The sequence below is a fragment of the Procambarus clarkii genome, chromosome 43, assembly GCF_040958095.1.
Source record: "Procambarus clarkii isolate CNS0578487 chromosome 43, FALCON_Pclarkii_2.0, whole genome shotgun sequence".
Taxonomy (NCBI): domain Eukaryota; kingdom Metazoa; phylum Arthropoda; class Malacostraca; order Decapoda; family Cambaridae; genus Procambarus; species Procambarus clarkii.
Window position 1 is genome coordinate 1,476,351 of NC_091192.1, and position 21,594 is coordinate 1,497,944.

Below are 21,594 nucleotides of genomic sequence, written 5' to 3' on the forward strand. Positions count from 1 at the left end.
GCTTCTCAGACCTGTACGGCGGAAAGTCCCGTGGGCGACAACGCCACGTTCACTTAAAGGACTTGCTGGACTTGTACCGTTGTTGACCGGGTTCCTTGGCCTTACTGATAGCTCCACACCGCGACGTCGACTCTTACCACAATAAATACTTCTCTCTTATTACTCCTCTCACCTCAGACGCCCATTTGTACATTGTTACGTAATGTTATGGAGATATAAGGAAAGATGGAAAAGCAAGGAAGGAGAGAAGCTTATATTAATATACGAAGTTTAGGGACTCCTCCTCGCTACCACAATTCCCATTTATCTTGTCTGGTATCAGCGACGCTCCTATCACCACCCCTCTTCTCACAACCTGAGTGTTCCACTCTGCCCTTCATCACAACCACCTCTCTTCACACAACCTGAGTGTTGCACTGTCCTTCACTACAACCACCCCTCTTCACACAATCTGATTGTTCCACTCCATCCCTCCCTTATCCACTGGAGCACCTTACCAGTTACTCTTGCCTCTTTCTCCAACTTATGCACCAGCCTCTTATGGGGTACTGCGTCAAAGACTTTCAGACAGTCCAAGAAAATGCAGTCCACCCATCCTTCTCTTTCTTGCTTAATCTTTGTCGCCTGATTGTACAATTCTATTAAACTTGTGTGGCAAAACCTGTGTGATGGTACCCATTGTGTACCATAGTGACAGTATTGGGCAGCGCCACTCATCCTGTGAGTGGACACACCGCCATAGTGACAGTATTGGGCAGCGCCACTCATCCTGTGAGTGGACACACCGCCATAGTGACAGTATTGGGCAGCGCCACTCATCTTGTGAGTGGACACACCACCATAGTGACAGTATTGGGCAGCGCCACTCATCCTGTGAGTGGACACACCGCCATAGTGACAGTATTGGGCAGCGCCACTCATCCTGTGAGTGGACACACCGCCATAGTGACAGTATTGGGCAGCGCCACTCATCCTGTGAGTGGACACACCGCCATAGTGACAGTATTGGGCAGCGCCACTCATCCTGTGAGTGGACACACCGCCATAGTGACAGTATTGGGCAGCGCCACTCATCCTGTGAGTGGACACACCGCCATAGTGACAGTATTGGGCAGCGCCACTCATCCTGTGAGTGGACACACCACCATAGTGACAGTATTGGGCAGCGCCACTCATCCTGAGAGTGGACATACCGCCATAGTGACAGTATTGGGCAGCGCCACTCATCCTGTGAGTGGATATACCGCCATAGCAGCATCTACATCACTCCCCAATAGGAAGAAAACCCGCTGGGTTGTTCATCCTGTCACTTGTACCCAGACACAGCTGGGACTTGCTTAACTGTCTCAAGTGAACAGCTTCTCAAACAAGAAGATTAACATTGTCAACTCTTAAAATTTTAAGTTATCTTGCAGGTGCAAATGGGGGAATCTTTTAAGAACAGCATCTATATTTGACAAACAGTGTTTTCCTATCTCAAACAATGGGGGGTTTATTAATCAACGCATATTTGTAATGACTCTAAGATGTTCACATTCTCTCAGGTAGTGGTCAAGGTGGGGTCCGTCACTCTCACCACAGATTCTGCAACTCCGCTGATCAACTGTTGTTTACATTCCGAATCTCCATGGATATTTGTATCCAAGACGGATTCTCGCTATTACTGATTCTCTCCCGCGGCCACCTCCTCTTGCTCCATAATAATTGGGATTGCCAGCTGCAACCATGTTGTACCATCGTACAGATTCATTGATTTGTTCTTCTATCCTCCTTTCCTCAGTTACCTTGTCACGGTGATGTTGCCTGATAATACCTCTAATTTGTAGAAGAGTCTTGGGTATGAAGTATTCAATATGGTCTCCTTCAGCGCCTGCAGCAGCCAGCACATCTGCTCGTTCATTCCCACAGATGCCAACATGGGAGGGGATCCACAGAAATTTGACGACTCTTCCCTGATTGGTTAGTACTCTCACAGCTTTCTTGATATCAGTGACTATCGTAAGGTTTTCTGCCCGATTTTTACTTAGGCTTTGCAGCGCTGCTTTTGAATCAGTGCAGATCACTGCATCATTAGTGTTTCTTTCAAGGAATCTTAACGCCATAACAATGGCAGTTAACTCTGCATACGTTGAAGAGGCATAGTTCTCTATACGTGCTTTTTTCTTTTCCGCGTTGTTAGGCATTATTCCTAATTACAGTGTGTGCTGCCCCAACCTTGCCATTAATAGTATTATATGACCCAGCGGTGTAGATTTGATCTAATTCATTTTCGGCTTCTTTATAAATTTCCTTGAGATACCTGTGTCTCATTTCTTGTGGTATCATGTTGGACTTTTTCGTTGTCACCTCGTTGATAATAATCCTTAATGAGTCAGTCATTAAGTACTTGACAGGATTAATATTTCTCATAGGCAGTTGCTGACATGGTTTTAGACACATCACTTAATGCCTGTGCCTGTCGAAATGCTTGAGTTGATCTTTGCTTTGAAAGCTATGTTATTTGCAAATTGTCTTTCTGCCGTATTTCTCATCTGTTGTTTCTTCTCATTAAGATTCAACCTTGTTACTGTAGCTGAAGATTTTTGGCTATCGCATTCATCACAATTTTCCCATTGAACAGTCTCCTGCTGAACCCCATTTCATTGGAACATTCTTCTCAGTGGTATTCCTGTGGTTTCCTTAATACATTTTGGCTCCGTGTTTCGAATTTTCAATATATTAGATACTAAAAATAGCGCACATAGCGATCGTCGCTCCCACTGGGGCATCTTATATTATCCACTCAATGGATGGGGCATCTTATATTATCCCCTTAATGGTGTTTCAAGTGTTGCATGTTGCAAGCCTATGTCAGTGTACGCCGTTCACCAGCCTATTAGAACATTACTGAGTTTTTTGAACAGGTGTGTACAGGAACAGATGCTTCCTGTTTGGTGAACAGTGGAAGACAGTTAAGAGTCAGTGCGCAGTCAACCTTCCCCGTTAAGGGCTCCAACCACCAGGAAATGGCTGGCGCGGATCAGCCATGTGCTCCTTCCTGGGTCGTCTGTTCTGTTAGGGAAGAGGAGGGGGGCATATGGTATGGGGGAAGGGGGGCATATGTTGGGGGAGTGGGGGGACATACGTTGGGGAGAGGGGGCATACGTTGGGGAGAGGCATATGTTGGGGGAGAGGGGCATATGTTACGGAGAGGTGGGCATATGTTGGGGGAGAGGGGGCATATGTTACGGAAAGGTGGCCATATGTTGGGGGAGAGGTGGCCATATTTTGGGGAAGAGGTGGCCATATATTGGGGGGAGAGGGGAAGCATATGTCGGGGGGGGGGGGAGAGAGCAAATGTTGGGGCAGAGAGGGGGCATATACTGGGGGAAAGGGGGCATATGTTGGGGAAGAGGGGAAGCAAATTTCGGGGGGGGGGTGAGAGGGATCAAATGTTGGGGCAGAAAGGGGGCATATGTTGGGGGAGAGGGGGGCATATGTAAGGAGAGAGGGGGCATATGAAGGGGGAGAAGGGGTACGTAACACACATCACTATTTATTGTCTGCGCCTTTCACAATTATTCTTACAATGGTCAGAGAACCATTGGTATTTGTCATGTCTGTCTTCTCAAACCTTCGTCGCTTTCTAATCTTGAACACTTGCACTCGTGGTCTTGTGGTTACGGTGAGTGGTGGGTGGGAGTGTGTGTGGCGGTGTTCAAGGAGGAGAGAGGGGGGGGGGGGAGCAGGGAGGGGCAGCATGTAAGGGGAGCCGGGAGGGGGAGCTGGGAGGGTAGGAGCCGGGAGGGTAGGAGCCGTGTGGGGGAGCCGGGGTAGGAGCCGTGTGGTGGTGGTGGCAGGTTTCATGAACAAGGCTGAGTGAGTATGGCTGGGGACAGACGAAGGGTGATGGCTGCTGGTCCTCTTATATACTTCAAAAGAACACCATTCAGACACCCTTTTCTTAAAAACTCAAGAATAACTTGGTTATAACTTCACCTTCTTCCTGTGTGACCGCCGACAGGTTCGCTCCCTCCCCGCCAACTGTGAAAAATAATAACGCCTACATCGATCGTCAATGCGATTTTGGCAAAACATATTTTTCTTTTCATTACAGCGCCATTGAAAGATATAAATATTCCCAAACAAGCAATTTCGTTAAATATGCTAAAGACAGTTGCAATGACTTGGCACACAAGCTGCAAAATAGTATTACAACTAGAAACGCTAACATTAATGTCTGCGTGTCTGGTTCCTGGGAGGATGGGGTGGGTGCCTGTAGCCGGGACGGGGAGGAGGGGGACCTGGGACACGTAGCCGGGGCGGGGAGGTGAGGGACCTGGAGCATGTAGCTGCGGAGGGGAGGTGGGGGACCTGAAGCATGTAGCTGCGGAGGGGAGGTGGGGGACCTGGAGCATGTAGCTGCGGAGGGGAGGTGGGGGACCTGGGACAGGTAGCCGGGGAGGGGAAGCGGGGGGACCAGGAGCATGTAGCCGCGGCGGGGAGGTGGGGGACCTGGGACACGTAGCCGGGGAGGGGAAGTGGGGGGACCAGGAGCATGTAGCCGGAGCGGGGAGGTGGGGGACCTGGAGCACGTAGCCGGGGGCGGGGAGGAGGGTGACTTGTAGCATGAAGCCGGAGCGGGGAGGAGGGGAGATGGGAGCGTGTCCCGCAGGGACGGGCCAGCGGGAGGGGCAGGGAGGGGGAGATGGGAACATGAAGCCGGGGGAAAAAAATAAAGAAAAGGAGGGAAGACGAGGACGGCGCGCGGGGGGCAACCCGCTCCCACTTCCCCGCCACATAAGATTCTAGATAATCTTTCAGAATAACTGAAATTGAACTTAAATTAAATTAAATTAATACATATATTTAACTCAAAAATAAATGAAATTCCTGGCAATTGAACTCCAAACAACGAAATATACAATCTTATTGGAAGTTTTTTTTGCAGGGATATTCCTGGCAGGCGTTACCAACCACCAAGCAGACCTTACCTTCCCCTGGCCAATTCAATTCAATTGCTTTCTTTATTATGCACCCCCAACCCCTAAAGGGCCTGACAGCTGAGTGGAAAGCGCTTCGGATTCGTAGTCCTGAGGTTCCGGGTTCGATCCCCTGTGCAGGCGGAAACAAATGGGTAGAGTTCCTTTCAACCTAATGCCCCTGTTACCTAGCAGTAAATAGGTATCTGGGGTTAGATAGCTGCTTCGGGCTGCTTCCTGGGGATGTGTAACAAAAAGTAGGCATATTCAAGAACCGGGCTGCGGGGATGCTAAGCCCCGACTCATCTTAAGATACCCCATACCCATCCCGTGGGCGGTGGTGTAAAGGGTTACAGAGGCCCATAATGGGTTCAGGAACTGAACCCCATAGTTCGTTTAGCTAAGCATGTGACAATCTTGTGAAGCTAGTTACACTATTGTTAATGTTTATATATATATATATATATGTGTCGTACCTAATAGCCGGAACGCACTTCTCAGCCTACTATGCAAGGCCCGATTTGCCTAATAAGCCCAGTTTTCATGAATTAATTGTTTTTCGACTACCTAACCTACCTAACCTAACCTAACCTAACTTTTTTGGCTACCTAACCTAACCTAACCAATAAAGATAGGTTAGGTTAGGTTAGGTAGGGTTGGTTAGGTTCGGTCATATATCTACGTTAATTTTAACTCCAATAAAACAAAATTTACCTCATGCATAACGAAATGGGTAGCTTTATCATTTCATAAGAAAAAAATTAGAGAAAATATATTAATTCAGGAAAACTTGGCTTATTAGGCAAATCGGGCCTTGCATATTAAGCTGAGAAGTGCGTTCTGGCTATTAGGTACGACATATATATATATATATATATATATATATATATATATGTCGTACCTAATAGCCAGAACGCACTTCTCAGCCTACTATTCAAGGCCCGATTTGCCTAATAAGCCAAGTTTTCATGAATTAATGTTTTTTCGTCTACCTAACCTACCTAACCTAACCTAACCTAGGTTTTTTTGGCTACCTAACCTAACCTTACCTATAAATATAGGTTAGGTTAGGTTAGGTAGGGTTGGTTAGGTTCGGTCATATATCTACGTTAATTTTAACTCCAATAAAAAAAATTGACCTCATACATAGAGAAAAGGGTTGCTTTATCATTTTATAAGAAAAAAATTATAGTAAATATATTAATTCAGGAAAACTTGGCTTATTAGGCAAATCGGGCCTTGAATAGTAGGCTGAGAAGTGAGTTCTGGCTACTAGGTACGACATATATATATATATATATATATATATATATATATATATATATATATATATATATATATATATATATATATATATATATATATATGTCGTACCTAGTAGCCAGAACTCACTTTTTGGCCTACTATTCATGGCCCGATTTGCCTAATAAGCCAAGTTTTCATGAATTAATTGTTTTTCGACTACCTAACCTATCTAACCTAACCTAACCTAACTTTTTCGGCTACCTTACCAAACCTAACCTATAAAGATAGGTTAGGTTAGGTTAGGTAGGGTTGGTTAGGTTCGGTCATATATCTACGTTAATTTTAACTCCAATAAAAAAAAATTGACCTCATACATAATGAAATGGGTAGCTTTATCATTTCATAAGAAAAAAATTAGAAAAAATATATTAATTCAGGAAGACTTGGCTTATTAGGCAAATCGGGCCTTGAATAGTAGGCCAAAAAGTGAGTTCTGGCTACTAGGTACGACATATATATATATATATATATATATATATATATATATATATATATATATATATATATATATATATAATGTCGTACCTAGTAGCCAGAACGCACTTCTCAGCCTACTATGCATGGCCAGATTTGCCTAATAAGCCAAGTTTTCCTGAATTAATATATTTTCTCTATTTTTTTTCTTTTGAAATGATAAAGCTATCCATTTCATTATGTATGAGGTCAATTTTTTGTTATTGGAGTTAAAATTAACGTAGATATATGACCGAACCTAACCAACCCTGCCTAACCTATCTTTATAGGTTAGGTTCGGTTAGGTAGCCGAAAAAGTTAGGTTAGGTTAGGTTAGGTAGGTTAGGTAGTCGAAAAACAAATAATTCATGAAACTTGGCTTATTAGGCAAATCGGGCCTTGCATAGTAGGCTGAGAAGTGAGTTCTGGCTACTAGGTACGACATATATATATATATATATATATATATATATATATATATATATATATATATATATATATATATATATATATATATATATATATATGCAAACAAGCCTGAATGGTCCCCAGGACTATATACAACTGAAAACTCACACCCCAGAAGTGACTCGAACCCATACTCCCACAACTGGTATGTACAGGGACGCCTTAATCCGCTTGACCATCACGACCGGACATAAGGAAGTGATAGCCGAGGCTATATGAACCACTTCCCCGCCGGCACTCGGATGGTAATCTTGGGCATAGCATTTTATCAAATCACCTCATTCTTTGGGGCACACGTGAGGAACACAAATGCAAACAAGCCTGAATGGTCCCCAGGACTATATACAACTGAAAACTCACACCCCCGAAGTAAGGCGTCCCTGTACATACCAGTTGTGGGAGTATGGGTTCGAGTCACTTCTGGGGTGTGAGTTTTCAGTTGTATATAGTCCTGGGGACCATTCAGGCTTGTTTGCATTTGTGTTCCTCACGTGTGCCCCAAAGAATGAGGTGATTTGATAAAATGCTATGCCCAAGATTACCATCCGAGTGCCGGCGGGGAAGTGGTTCATATAGCCTCGGCTATCACTTCCTTATGTCCGGTCGTGATGGTCAAGCGGATTAAGGCGTCCCTGTACATACCAGTTGTGGGAGTATGGGTTCGAGTCACTTCTGGGGTGTGAGTTTTCAGTTATATATATATATATATATTTTAAGAACATCGACTGATCAGTACGTGAAGTGCTGCACGTGCCACGTGACTACAGTTGAACCTGCGCACCTGTTCCTGTCTGCATTAAGATTTGATTTTTTTATTGTTGCCGCCGAAGGCGGCTAGTTTATTGTGCACCCCATACTCATCCTGTGAGCGGTAGCGCAAAAAGCATTACAGAGGGCACAAAAGGTCTTTATCAGACCTCAACGAAGATTATTACATAAACAATTTCATCTATCCTTCACACCTTACAGTTACAATGTCAGCTAGTTACAGAGAAAGTGCTATTTCAAGAGCTATATATTTACAGTAAGTCATTATACATTAATGGTAGGTCTTATTGCTAATACATAATAGTTTGACCAATGGAGATATTACAGAGACATAGGGGAGCTTCTGTTTATTATTAGTCCTCACAATACACTACTTGTTTCTGAGTCTCATATGTCGTTCATCTACTGGAAGCGAAATATGGATCCGCTGCAAGGATTTCAGGTATTTTATCCTTAGTAATAAGATAGGTTGCCATATCATACAGCGTGAGTTTACATTTATCTCTAAAATGGTTCAATATTACTTAAGTCCAAGATATAGTGTTCGAGTGTGTGTCCCTGTCTTTGTCCACACACTTTACACTTTACTTCATCTAGATCCCTATACAAGCCCAACTGTCAGAGATACTTGTAGCCAAGTCTTATACGAGCTGTGACAACATCTGTTAGTCTACTGACTTTGTTACTTGCCCCATACACATGTTTTACTTCACACATTTCATTGTGATGAACAATGGACCTGCTAGTTCCAGTTTGCACTGTTCTACTTTCTTCAAATCCATCCAGGAGTTCTCATCTAATGACACTTTTAAGGGACCTATTTGATAAATCAAGATACCGAGTGCGTCATTACCCGGGACTTGGCGTCATTACCCCGGGACTTTTCGTCATTACCCGGGACTTGGCGTCATTACTCCGGGACTTTTCGTCATTACCCGGGACTTGGCGTCATTACTCTGGGACTTTTCGTCATTACCCCGGGACTTGGCGTCATTACTCCGGGACTTGGCATCATTACTCCGGGACTTTTCGTCATTACCCCGGGACTTGGCGTCATTACCCCGGGACTTGGCGTCATTACCCCGGGACTTGGCGTCATTACCCCGGTACTTGGCGTCATTACTCCGGGACTTTTCGTCATTACCCCGGGACTTGGCGTCATTACCCCGGTACTTGGCGTCATTACCCCGGGACTTGGCGTCATTACCCCGGTACTTGGCGTCATTACTCCGGGACTTTTCGTCATTACTCCGGGACTTGGCGTCATTACCCGGGACATGACCGCACATGGTGTCACGTGAGGCTAATTGCGAGGTAAAATCATTGCCGACAGAAGACCATTCATCGCCTTCAACTGAATCGACGAATTGGGAGGGAAGGTGATGACCTGGTTAATGAGGTGTTGATGTGTCGAGGGGTGAGGCCGGTCGTAAGTGTTAACAATCATGTCATCATTAGTTACCTCGTGACTGATTCCTAAGAAACGGCAGACTGAGACTTCGTCAGTGTCTGGAACGAACTCAAGTCTGTTAACCAAGGTAAGTTGTCTGCTTCACCTGCCTCAGGGTAGACAGATGAAGCATCATGGTTCAGCTACCTCAGGGTAGACAGATGAAGCAACATGCTTCATCTTTCTTTTTCAGTGATTTTGTATATATCTATGTTGAGTGCTTTGATGGTATTTCACTTTCAGAAACATAAGTGTGCATTGCTTGCATTGTTGTGACAAAGTATTGTTTAAGTGTACAGCGGTACACTTAAAACACCCTTTGATTTTGCCAAGAGAGTAATTACCAGTGCTAAGTTAGCACTTGTTATCGGAAGTGGCGGAAGACAAGTTCCCTGTTTGGTTAGCTTCTGTTGGCAGTGATACTTATGTTAACGTAAAGGAACCGTGTGTAATAGAGTTTCTGGACTATCCTGTTATTTTGTTTCATACACTTTCAATTAATATTTTCCCAATTACAACTCTAGTAAAACAACATTGCTTCACTCAAGTCAGTCGTGGTTACAGACCTGGATAGCGCTGCATCACTGCCTGCGTCAAGCAAGTTTGTTGTAAGACTTATAGCGTCTTATGTCCTATAACATTCGTCGTTTGGGGTAAGACGACGACCCGTGAGGCAAGATTTATGACATGCTCGTGGCAGAGATTACCACTTCGTGTGTTTGCTCGACCACTGAGTGATCTTAAAGGCACTTTACATCTATGGTGAGCCACACATCAGGAGGAAGTCAACAGTGAAGGAACAGGTGATGAAACTTAGGGTGGGCGAGGACAGGTACACAGAGAATGACAAAGAGGTGTGTGAAGAACTCAACAAAAAGTTCCAGGAGGTCTTTACAATAGAACAGGGAGAAGTCACGGCGCTAGGAGAGGTGGCAGCAAACCAGGTGACCTTGGAAAGGTTCGAAATTACAAGAGATGAGGTCAAGAAGCACCTATTGGAGCTGGATGTGAGAAAAGCTGTTGGGCCGGATGGAATCTCACCATGGGTATTGAAAGAGTGTGCAGGAGCACTTAGCTTGCCACTCTCCATAGTGTATAGTAGGTCACTGGAAACGGGAGACCTACCAGAAGTATGGAAGACTGCTAATGTAGTACCAATATTTAAAAAGGGTGACAGACAAGAGGCACTGAACTACAGGCCAGTGTCCTTAACTTGTTTACCATGCAAGGTGATGGAGAAGATTGTGAGAAAAAACCTAGTAACACATCTGGAGAGAAGAGACTTCGTGACAACCCATCAACATGGGTTCAGGGAGGGTAAATCTTGCCTTACAGGCTTGATAGAATTCTACGATCAGGTGACAAAGATTAAGCAAGAAAGAGAAGGATGGGCGGACTGCATTTTTTTGGACTGTCGGAAAGCCTTTGACACAGTACCCCATAAAAGGTTGATGCATAAGCAGGAGAAACAGGCAGGAGTAACTGGTAGGGCGCTCCAGTGGATAAGGGAGTACCTAAGCAATAGGATGCAGAGAGTTATAGTGAGGGGTGAGACCTCAGAATGGCGGGAAGTCACCAGTGGAGTCCCACAGGGCTCTGTGCTTGGACCTATCCTGTTTCTGATATACGTAAATGATCTCCCAGATGGTATAGACTCATTCCTCTCAATGTTTGCTGACGACGCCAAAATTATGAGAAGGATTAAGACAGAGGAGGACAGCTTGAGGCTTCAAGAAGGCCTGGACAAGCTGCAGGAATGGTCGAACAAATGGATGTTAGAGTTTAACCCAAGCAATTGTAATGTAATGAAGATAGGAGTAGGAAGCAGGAGATCAGATACAAGGTATCACTTGGGAGATGAAATACTTCAAGAGTCCGAGAGAGAGAAAGACCTGGGGGTTGATATCACGTCAGACCTGTCCCCTGAAGCTCATATCAAGAGGATAACATCAGCAGCATATGCCAGGTTGGCTAACATAAGAACGGCCTTTAGAAACTTGTGTAAGGAATCTTTCAGAACATTATATACCACATATGTCAGACCAATCCTGGAGTATGCGGCTCCAGCATGGAGTCCATATCTAGTCAAGCATAAGACTAAACTGGAAAAGGTTCAAAGGTTTGCCACCAGACTAGTACCCGAGCTGAGAGGTATGAGCTACGAGGAGAGACTACGGGAAATGAACCTCACTTCGTTGGAAGACAGAAGAGTTAGGGGGGACATGATCACCACATTCAAGATTCTGAAGGGAATCGACAGGGTTGATAAAGATAGGCTATTTAACACAAGGGGCACACGCACTAAGAGACACAGGTGGAAACTGAGTGCCCAAATGAGCCACAGAGATATTAGTAAGAACTTTTTTAGTGTCAGAGTGGTTGACAAATGGAATGCATTAGGAAGCAATGTGGTGGAGGCTGACTCCATGACTCATTAAATAATAATAAAATAAATAGCCTTAAACAGAACAACATGTGTGGAAGCATCGGAGTGTGTATATATGAATGCTACACAGTATTCATCTATAGTCATCCATATGTGGTGAAACACACGTGAAGAACCTCTCACACACTCACAGCTCCCTGACAAGAGGGAGCCAGCTTAGCTTAGCTGCCAACACCCACACATGGTGTCAGCAAGGCGGACAGCCCGCCTGCTTTCATACCTCTCACTGTATTTCCCACTTCTATACTTCCCTTCACCTACGCCTCTCCTTCCTCTTAAAGAAAAAAAAACTGACGGGTGTCGGTGTGTCGTCGTTTGCTTTAGTGACGACAATTGCGTGCATCAGTGCCTGCGTTTGGACCCCTCCGTGGCCTTGTGTGGCTCCCGCGGCGCTCCCAAGTGTTGCCTGCTGCTGCAGTGTTGCAAGTATTGCATCGATCAATCCCTTGGGAAATTAGCGAGTGGCTGTTACAAGTTGCAGGTCTCCGTGAAATCCCAGTCACTACACATATGTTCGGATTAAATTATATTGCACAGTTGATGGAACATTCTCGTGTTCAGGTCAGAGTTTTTGCACAGTCTTGACAACACCAGTGAAAACTGTGAGACGCCGAGGAGGCGATACTGACACCGGAGGTCTCTGTGAACACGCCCGCCGCCTCCCTGCACCGGGGCGGTCCCGTGTACACGTTCCTCCCTCGCAAGCTTGGCAGGGGCTCCACCCTCGGCGAGTCCACCAACACTATACCCAGTAATATCATACCTCTCCAGCACTGATGACACAGCATACATTTAAGGATATTGAAAACAAAGGGATTCGTGGTTGATGCCCCACTACCAGGCATCAGCAGCAAGCCAGCCAGCAGGTGACGGAACTTTGCTACATCAGCGGTCGCCACCACCACCCACCCTCCACACTCTCCTCCACCAGCGGTCTCTCCTATGGCATGAAGGAACTCCATTTATTTCTCGAATAATTTGACCATTCACACCACCCGCGATGTCACTAACCATGCACGGGTTCGTACTAATCCAAACTAATACATCACTTAGCTCTCGTGGTCTTGCTCCAAGAACCAGTTGAACCACTTCTTTTACACAAGGTGGGATGAACGGTTCAATAATTGTGTCTGGCGATCTCTCCCGTGTTGCTCTCTCTCCCGCTGCTCTGTGTGTTGCTTCAGTGGTGTTCCGGGTCTTCTGGTGCAAGTTGCCAGCTTACCTTTCTTGCATTCTCAGGTGGCATTTGGTCAGGTTGTAATTACAGCTCAGGTGGTTCAAGAACCTCAACAGTCCCAAGGATGAGCAGTTTACATCTGTGGTGAGGCAGTTTTATATATTGTTTAGTTTGCTAACAATGTACCCGTCACCTATCCAGTGGCCGGGTAAGTTTACCAATAGTGGCTGGCCTGGGTAAGTTTACCACCAGTGGCCGGCCGGAATAGGTTTACCATCAATAGCCAGGGGTAGGTTTACCACCAGTGGCCGGCCGGGGTAAGTTTACAACTAGTGGCTGGCCGGTGTTAAGTTTACCACCAGTGGCCGGCCGGGGTAAGTTTACCACCAGTGGCCGGCCGGGTTAAGTTTACCACCAGTGGCCGGCCGGGGTAAGTTTACCACCAGTGGCCGGCCGGTGGTAAGTTTACCACCAGTGGCCGGCCGGGGTAAGTTTACAACCAGTGGCCGGCCGGTGGTAAGTTTACCACCAGTGGCCGGCCGGTGGTAAGTTTACCACCAGTGGCTGGCCGGGGTAAGTTTACCACCAGTGGCCGGCCGGGGTAGGTTTACCACCAGTGGCCGGCCGGGGTAAGTTTACCACCAGTGGCCGGCCGGGGTAAGTTTACCACCAGTGGCCGGCCGGGGTAAGTTTACAACCAGTGGCCGGCCGGGGTAAGTTTACCACCAGTGGCCGGCCGGGGTAAGTTTACAACCAGTGGCCGGCCGGGGTAAGTTTACCACCAGTGGCCGGCCGGGGTAAGTTCCTGTATGCTCTGCCTACGGTAATTATGCTTTGAATATTTAGTTAAGATTTCTGGACGTGCACCAATTTCAATGAAATACATATTTCTGGAACATTTGTAATAGAAGATTCTGAATTCTGACATTGTTCACATTCAAGTACATAGTGATGTAAAGTATATGAATAATTATGCTGGCAGTTTACATTTGGTCAAGTCCAGTTCAAATTCAAATTCAAATAAGTTTATTGAGGTATAATACAAAGGGATGCGGTAGCTCAAGCTATTCTCACCCCGTTCAGTACAACGCGTTCATATATATATGTATATATATATATATATATATATATATATATATATATATATATATATATATATATATATATATATATATATATATATAACTGAAAACTCACACCCCAGAAGTGACTCGAACCCATACTGCCAGGAGCAACGCAACTGGTATGTACAAGACGCCTTAATCCACTTGACCATCACGACCGGACATAAAATAAACTAATTAGAAAAAATTTATTGAAAATAAAGAAAATCATTCGGCCTATTAGGCAAATCGGGCCCTGCATAGTAGGCCGAAAAGTGCGTTCTGGCTACTAGGTACGACACACACACACACACACACACATATATATATATATATATATATATATATATATATATATATATATATATATATATATATATATATATATATATATATATATATATATATATATATATATATATATATATATATATGACAATGTCAGACCACGGAGGAAAAAATGAAACAGGAATTTCCTTAAGTACTTTCATATATTAATACATCTTCAGAAGGAGTCCTTCTCCTTCTGAAGATGTATTAATATACGAAAGTACTTAAGGAAATTCCTGTTTCATTTTTTCCTTTGTCACATTTTTAATCACGTGTTTATTTTCGTGATATACACACACACACACACATATATATATATATATATATATATATATATATATATATATATATATATATATATATATATATATATATATATATATATATATATATATGTCGTACCTAGTAGCCAGAACTCACTTCTCAGCCTACTATTCAATGCCCGATTTGCCTAATAAGCCAAGTTTACCTGAATTAATATATTTACTATAATTTTTTTCTTATGAAATGATAAAGCAACCCTTTTCTCTATGTATGAGGTCAATTTTTTTTTATTGGAGTTAAAATTAACGTAGATATATGACCGAACCTAACCAACCCTACCTAACCTAACCTAACCTATATTTATAGGTAAGGTTAGGTTAGGTAGCCAAAAAAAGCTAGGTTAGGTTAGGTTAGGTAGGTTAGGTAGACGAAAAAACATTAATTCATGAAAACTTGGCTTATTAGGCAAATCGGGCCTTGAATAGTAGGCTGAGAAGTGCGTTCTGGCTATTAGGTACGACATATATATATATATATATATATGTCGTACCTAGTAGCCAGAACGAACTTCTCAGCCTAATATGCAAGGCCCTATTTGGCTAATAAGCCAAGTTTTCCTGAAGTAATATATTTTCTCTATTTTTTTTCTTATGAAATGATAAAGCTACCCATTTCATTATGTATGAGGTCAATTTTTTTTTATTGGAGTTAAAATTAACGTAGATATATGACCGAACCTAACCAACCCTACCTAACCTAACCTAACCTATCTTTATAGGTTAGGTTAGGTTAGGTAGCCGAAAAAGTTAGGTTAGGTTAGGTTAGGTAGGTTAGGTTGTCGAAAAACAATTAATTCATGAAAACTTGGCTTATTAGGCAAATCGGGCCTTGCATAGTAGGCTGAGAAGTGAGTTCTGGCTACTAGGTACGACATATATATATATATATATATATATATATATATATATATATATATATATATATATATATATATATGTCGTACCTAGTAGCCAGAACTCACTTTTTGGCCTACTATTCAAGGCCCGATTTGCCTAATAAGCCAAGTTTTCCTTAATTAATATATTTTTTCTAATTTTTTTCTTATGAAATGATAAAGCTACCTATTTCATTATGTATGAGCTCAATTTTATTTATTTGGAGTTAAAATTAACGTAGATATATGACCGAACCTAACCAACCCTACCTAACCTAACCTAACCTATCTTTATAGGTTAGGTTTGGTTAGGTAGCCGAAAAAGTTAGGTTAGGTCAGGTTAGGTAGGTTAGGTAGTCGAAAAACAATTAATTCATGAAAACTTGGCTTATTAGGCAAATCGGGCCTTGCATAGTAAGCTGAGAAGTGCGTTCTGGCTACTAGGTACGACATATATATATATATATATATATATGTCGTACCTAGTAGCCAGAACGCACTTCTCGGCCTACTATGCAAGGCCTGATTTGCCTAATAAGCCAAGTTTTCTTGAATTAATATATTTTCTCTAATTTTTTTCTTATGAAATGATAAAGCTACCCATTTCATTATGTATGAAATCAATTTTTTTTTATTGGAGTTAAAATTAACGAAGATATATGACCGAACCTAACCAACCCTACCTAACCTAACCTAACCTATCTTTATAGGTTAGGTGAGGTAGCCGAAAAAGTTAGGTTAGGTTAGGTTAGGTAGGTTAGGTCGTCGAAAAAACATTTATTCATGAAAACTTGGCTTATTAGGCAAATCGGGCCTTGCATAGTAGGCTGAGAAGTGCGTTCTGGCTACTAGGTACGACATATATATATATATATATATATATAAATATATATATATATATATATATATATATATATATATATATATATATATATATATATATATATATATATATATATATATATCAGTCTATATATAAGATGGCAGTCTCCGTGGTGTAGTGGTAAGCCACTCGCCTGGCGTTCCGCGAGCGCTATGTCATGGGTTCGTATCCTGGCCGGGGAGGATTTACTGGGCGCAATTCCTTAACTGTAGCCTCTGTTTAACGCAACAGTAAAATGTGTACTTGGATGAAAAAACGATTCTTCGCGGCAGGGGATCGTATTCCAGGGACCATAGGATTAAGGACTTGCCCGAAACGCTACGCGTACTAGTGGCTGTACAAGAATGTAACAACTCTTGTATATATCTCAAAAAATATATATATATATATATATATATATATATATATATATATATATATATATATATATATATATATATATATATATATATATATATATATATATATATATATATATATATATATATATATATATATATATATATATAGCCACCATATCAAATAATATACACCTGGAAGATACTGGAGGGCCAAGTACCAAATCTACACAGTAAAATAACAACGTACTGGAGTGAACGATATGGAAGAAAATGTAGAATAGAACCAGTGAAGAGCAGAGGTGCCATAGGCACAATCAGAGAACACTGTATAAACATCAGAGGTCCGCGGTTGTTCAACGTCCTCCCAGCAAGCATAAGAAATATTGCCGGAACAACCGTGGACATTTTCAAGAGGAAACTAGATTTATTCCTCCAAGGGGTGCCGGACCAACCGGGCTGTGGTGGGTATGTGGGCCTGCGGGCCGCTCCAAGCAACAGCCTAGTGGACCAAACTCTCACAAGTCAAGCCTGGCCTCGGGCCGGGCTTGGGGAGTAGAAGAACTCCCAGAACCCCATCAACCAGGTATCAACCAGGTATATACTCCTGCAAGGAGGGTAGACAGTTGGTGAGGGACTACACATGTGTATCCACCCTGGCTGACACCTATGTACACTTCGGAGCTGATCAAGCAGGTGGGGCGGCCAACCACAGGGAAACAGCAAAATCACTCAAGTACAGGCGACTGGAAGGTCAATACCTCTTTGTTCCCATAGCGTCTGAGACGCATGGCCCCTGGGGCAAGAGTGCCTAATTCCTTGATTTCTCAAGGAATTAGGCTCCAAGCTCATTGACGTCACCAGAGACCCAAGGGCTTCCAGTTTTTTGTTTCAGCGCCTCAGTGTGGCGATCCAGAGGGGAAATGCCTGCTGCGTCCTCGGTTCCTGTCCGGAAGCGGAGGAGCTTCAAGAGATACATAACCTTTAGGCATTTTTTGTATCAACCAATGTATGTCTTGTAACCTTTAAATACACAATAAAGCAAATACAAAAAAAAAGGAAGGGGGTGGTAGGAGAAAAGCACACAGAAACTGTATTGGAGGGGACCTACATTCCCTCTAATGCGTTATGTGTGGTTTCCTCTGAGGCTATGGGTCCCCCTTCTTCCAGCCAGAGGTGGTATATATATATATATATATATATATATATATATATATATATATATATATATATATATATATATATATATATATATATATATATATATATATATATATATGTCGTACCTAGTAGCCAGAACTCACTTCTCAGCCTACTATTCAAGGCCCGATTTGCCTAATAAGCCAAGTTTTCCTGAATTAATATATTTACTATAATTTTTTTCTTATGAAATGATAAAGCAACCCTTTTCTCTATGTATGAGGTCAATTTTTTTTTATTGGAGTTAAAATTAACGTAGATATATGACTGAACCTAACCAACCCTACCTAACCTAACCTAACCTATATTTATAGGTAAGGTTAGGTTAGGTAGCCAAAAAAAGCTAGGTTAGGTTAGGTTAGGTTGGTTAGGTAGACGAAAAAACATTAATTAATGAAAACTTGGCTTATTAGGCAAATCGGGCCTTGAATAGTAGGCTGAGAAGTGCGTTCTGGCTATTAGGTACGACATATATATATATATATATATATATATATATATATATATGTCGTACCTAGTAGCCAGAACTCACTTCTCAGCCTACTATTCAAGGCCCGATTTGCCTAATAAGCCAAGTTTTCCTGAATTAATATATTTACTATAATTTTTTTCTTATGAAATGATAAAGCTACCCTTTTCACTATGTATGAGGTCAATTTTTTTTTATTGGAGTTAAAATTAACGTAGATATATGACCGAACCTAACCAACCCTACCTAACCTAACCTAACCTATATATATAGGTAAGGTTAGGTTAGGTAGCCAAAAAAAGCTAGGTTAGGTTAGGTTAGGTAGGTTAGGTAGACGAAAAAACATTAATTCATGAAAACTTGGCTTAATAGGCAAATCGGGCCTTGAATAGTAGGCTGAGAAGTGAGTTCTGGCTACTAGGTACGACATATATATATATATATATATATATATATATATATATATATATATATATATATATATATATATATATATATATATATATATGATAACAAGCCTGAATGGTCCCCAGGACAATATGCAACTGAAAACTCACACCCCAGAATATACAGACACACACAAAAAAATAAACATATTATGGAACAATCTGAGTGATAAATATGTAAATTTCTTGTATATAAGACCTGCTGAAGTGCTGTTCAGTAGGCGGTACGATCTGCCAGAGGTACTTGTGGCCGAGCCTAAGCTTAGCAGCAGTAATGTCTAGAAGTCTGCTGGTTTTATTTGGTGATCCATAGATATGTAGCTCTTCCCGTTCAATAGTATGAAGATAGATGGAATAACTAGTGCGAACGTCACTGAATTACTTAAATATCTCAATGCAGCATCCTACCCGCGTTCCACCGACGCCATATTTGTGGAATAAGATTTAATATGTGGGACACTACTGTTGTCACCACTTGTGGGACACTAACAGTTGTCACCACTTGTGGGACACTAACTGTTGTCACCACTTGTGGGACACTAACTGTTGTCACCACTTGTGGGACACTAACTGTTGTCACCACCTGTGGGACACTAACTGTTGTCACCACTTGTGGGACACTACTGTTGTCACCACTTGTGGGACACTAACTGTTGTCACCACTTGTGGGGCACTACTGTTGTCACCACTTGTGGGACACTACTGTTGTCACCACCTGTGGGACACTACTGTTGTCACCACTTGTGGGACACTAACTGTTGTCACCACTTGTGGGGCACTATTGTTGTCACCACTTGTGGGACACTAACTGTTGTCACCACTTGTGGGACACTAACTGTTGTCACCACTTGTGGGGCACTACTGTTGTCACCACTTGTGGGACACTACTGTTGTCACCACCTGTGGGACACTAACTGTTGTCACCACTTGTGGGACACTAACTGTTGTCACCACTTGTGGGGCACTATTGTTGACACCACTTGTGGGACACTAACTGTTGTCACCACTTGTGGGGCACTACTGTTGTCACCACTTGTGGGGCACTACTGTTGTCACCACTTGTGGGGTACTACTGTTGTCACCACTTGTGGGGTACTACTGTTGTCACCACTTGTGGGGTACTACTGTTGTCACCACTTGTGGGGTACTACTGTTGTCACCACTTGTGGGGTACTACTGTTGTCACCACTTGTGGGGTACTACTGTTGTCACCACTTGTGGGACACTACTGTTGTCACCACTTGTGGGGCACTACTGTTGTCACCACTTGTGGGGTACTACTGTTGTCACCACTTGTGGGGCACTAACTGTTGTCACCACTTGTGGGGTACTACTGTTGTCACCACTTGTGGGGCACTACTGTTGTCACCACTTGTAGGGCACTACTGTTGTCACCACTTGTGGGGTACTACTGTTGTCACCACTTGTGGGACACTAACTGTTGTCACCACTTGTGGGGCACTATTGTTGTCACCACTTGTGGGACACTAACTGTTGTCACCACTTGTGGGACACTAACTGTTGTCACCACTTGTGGGGCACTACTGTTGTCACCACTTGTGGGACACTACTGTTGTCACCACCTGTGGGACACTAACTGTTGTCACCACTTGTGGGACACTAACTGTTGTCACCACTTGTGGGGCACTATTGTTGACACCACTTGTGGGACACTAACTGTTGTCACCACTTGTGGGGCACTACTGTTGTCACCACTTGTGGGGCACTACTGTTGTCACCACTTGTGGGGTACTACTGTTGTCACCACTTGTGGGGTACTACTGTTGTCACCACTTGTGGGGTACTACTGTTGTCACCACTTGTGGGGTACTACTGTTGTCACCACTTGTGGGGTACTACTGTTGTCACCACTTGTGGGGTACTACTGTTGTCACCACTTGTGGGACACTACTGTTGTCACCACTTGTGGGGCACTACTGTTGTCACCACTTGTGGGGTACTACTGTTGTCACCACTTGTGGGGCACTAACTGTTGTCACCACTTGTGGGGTACTACTGTTGTCACCACTTGTGGGGCACTACTGTTGTCACCACTTGTAGGGCACTACTGTTGTCACCACTTGTGGGGTACTACTGTTGTCACCACTTGTGGGGCACTAACTGTTGTCACCACTTGTGGGGTACTACTGTTGTCACCACTTGTGGGGCACTATTGTTGTCACCACTTGTGGGACACTAACTGTTGTCACCACTTGTGGGACACTAACTGTTGTCACCACTTGTGGGGCACTATTGTTGTCACCACTTGTGGGACACTAACTGTTGTCACCACATGTGGGACACTAACTGTTGTCACCACTTGTGGGACACTAACTGTTGTCACCACTTGTGGGACACTAACTGTTGTCACCACTTGTGGGACACTAACTGTTGTCACCACTTGTGGGGCACTATTGTTGTCACCACTTGTGGGACACTAACTGTTGTCACCACTTGTGGGACACTAACTGTTGTCACCACTTGTGGGACACTAACTGTTGTCACCACTTGTGGGACACTAACTGTTGTCACCACTTGTGGGACACTAACTGTTGTCACCACTTGTGGGACACTAACTGTTGTCACCACTTGTGGGACA

The 21,594-nt window shown here is 43.2% G+C and overlaps 1 protein-coding gene across 1 annotated transcript; it reads right to left on the reverse strand.

Annotated features, from left to right (window-relative positions):
- Positions 1 to 8,845: 8,845 nt before the first annotated feature.
- On the reverse strand, positions 8,846 to 9,244 carry LOC123755985 (leucine zipper protein 4-like). The gene has a single exon (XM_045738999.1). The coding sequence runs from the start codon at positions 9,242 to 9,244 to the stop codon at positions 8,846 to 8,848; it is 399 nt and encodes a 132-aa protein (XP_045594955.1).
- Positions 9,245 to 21,594: the final 12,350 nt, after the last annotated feature.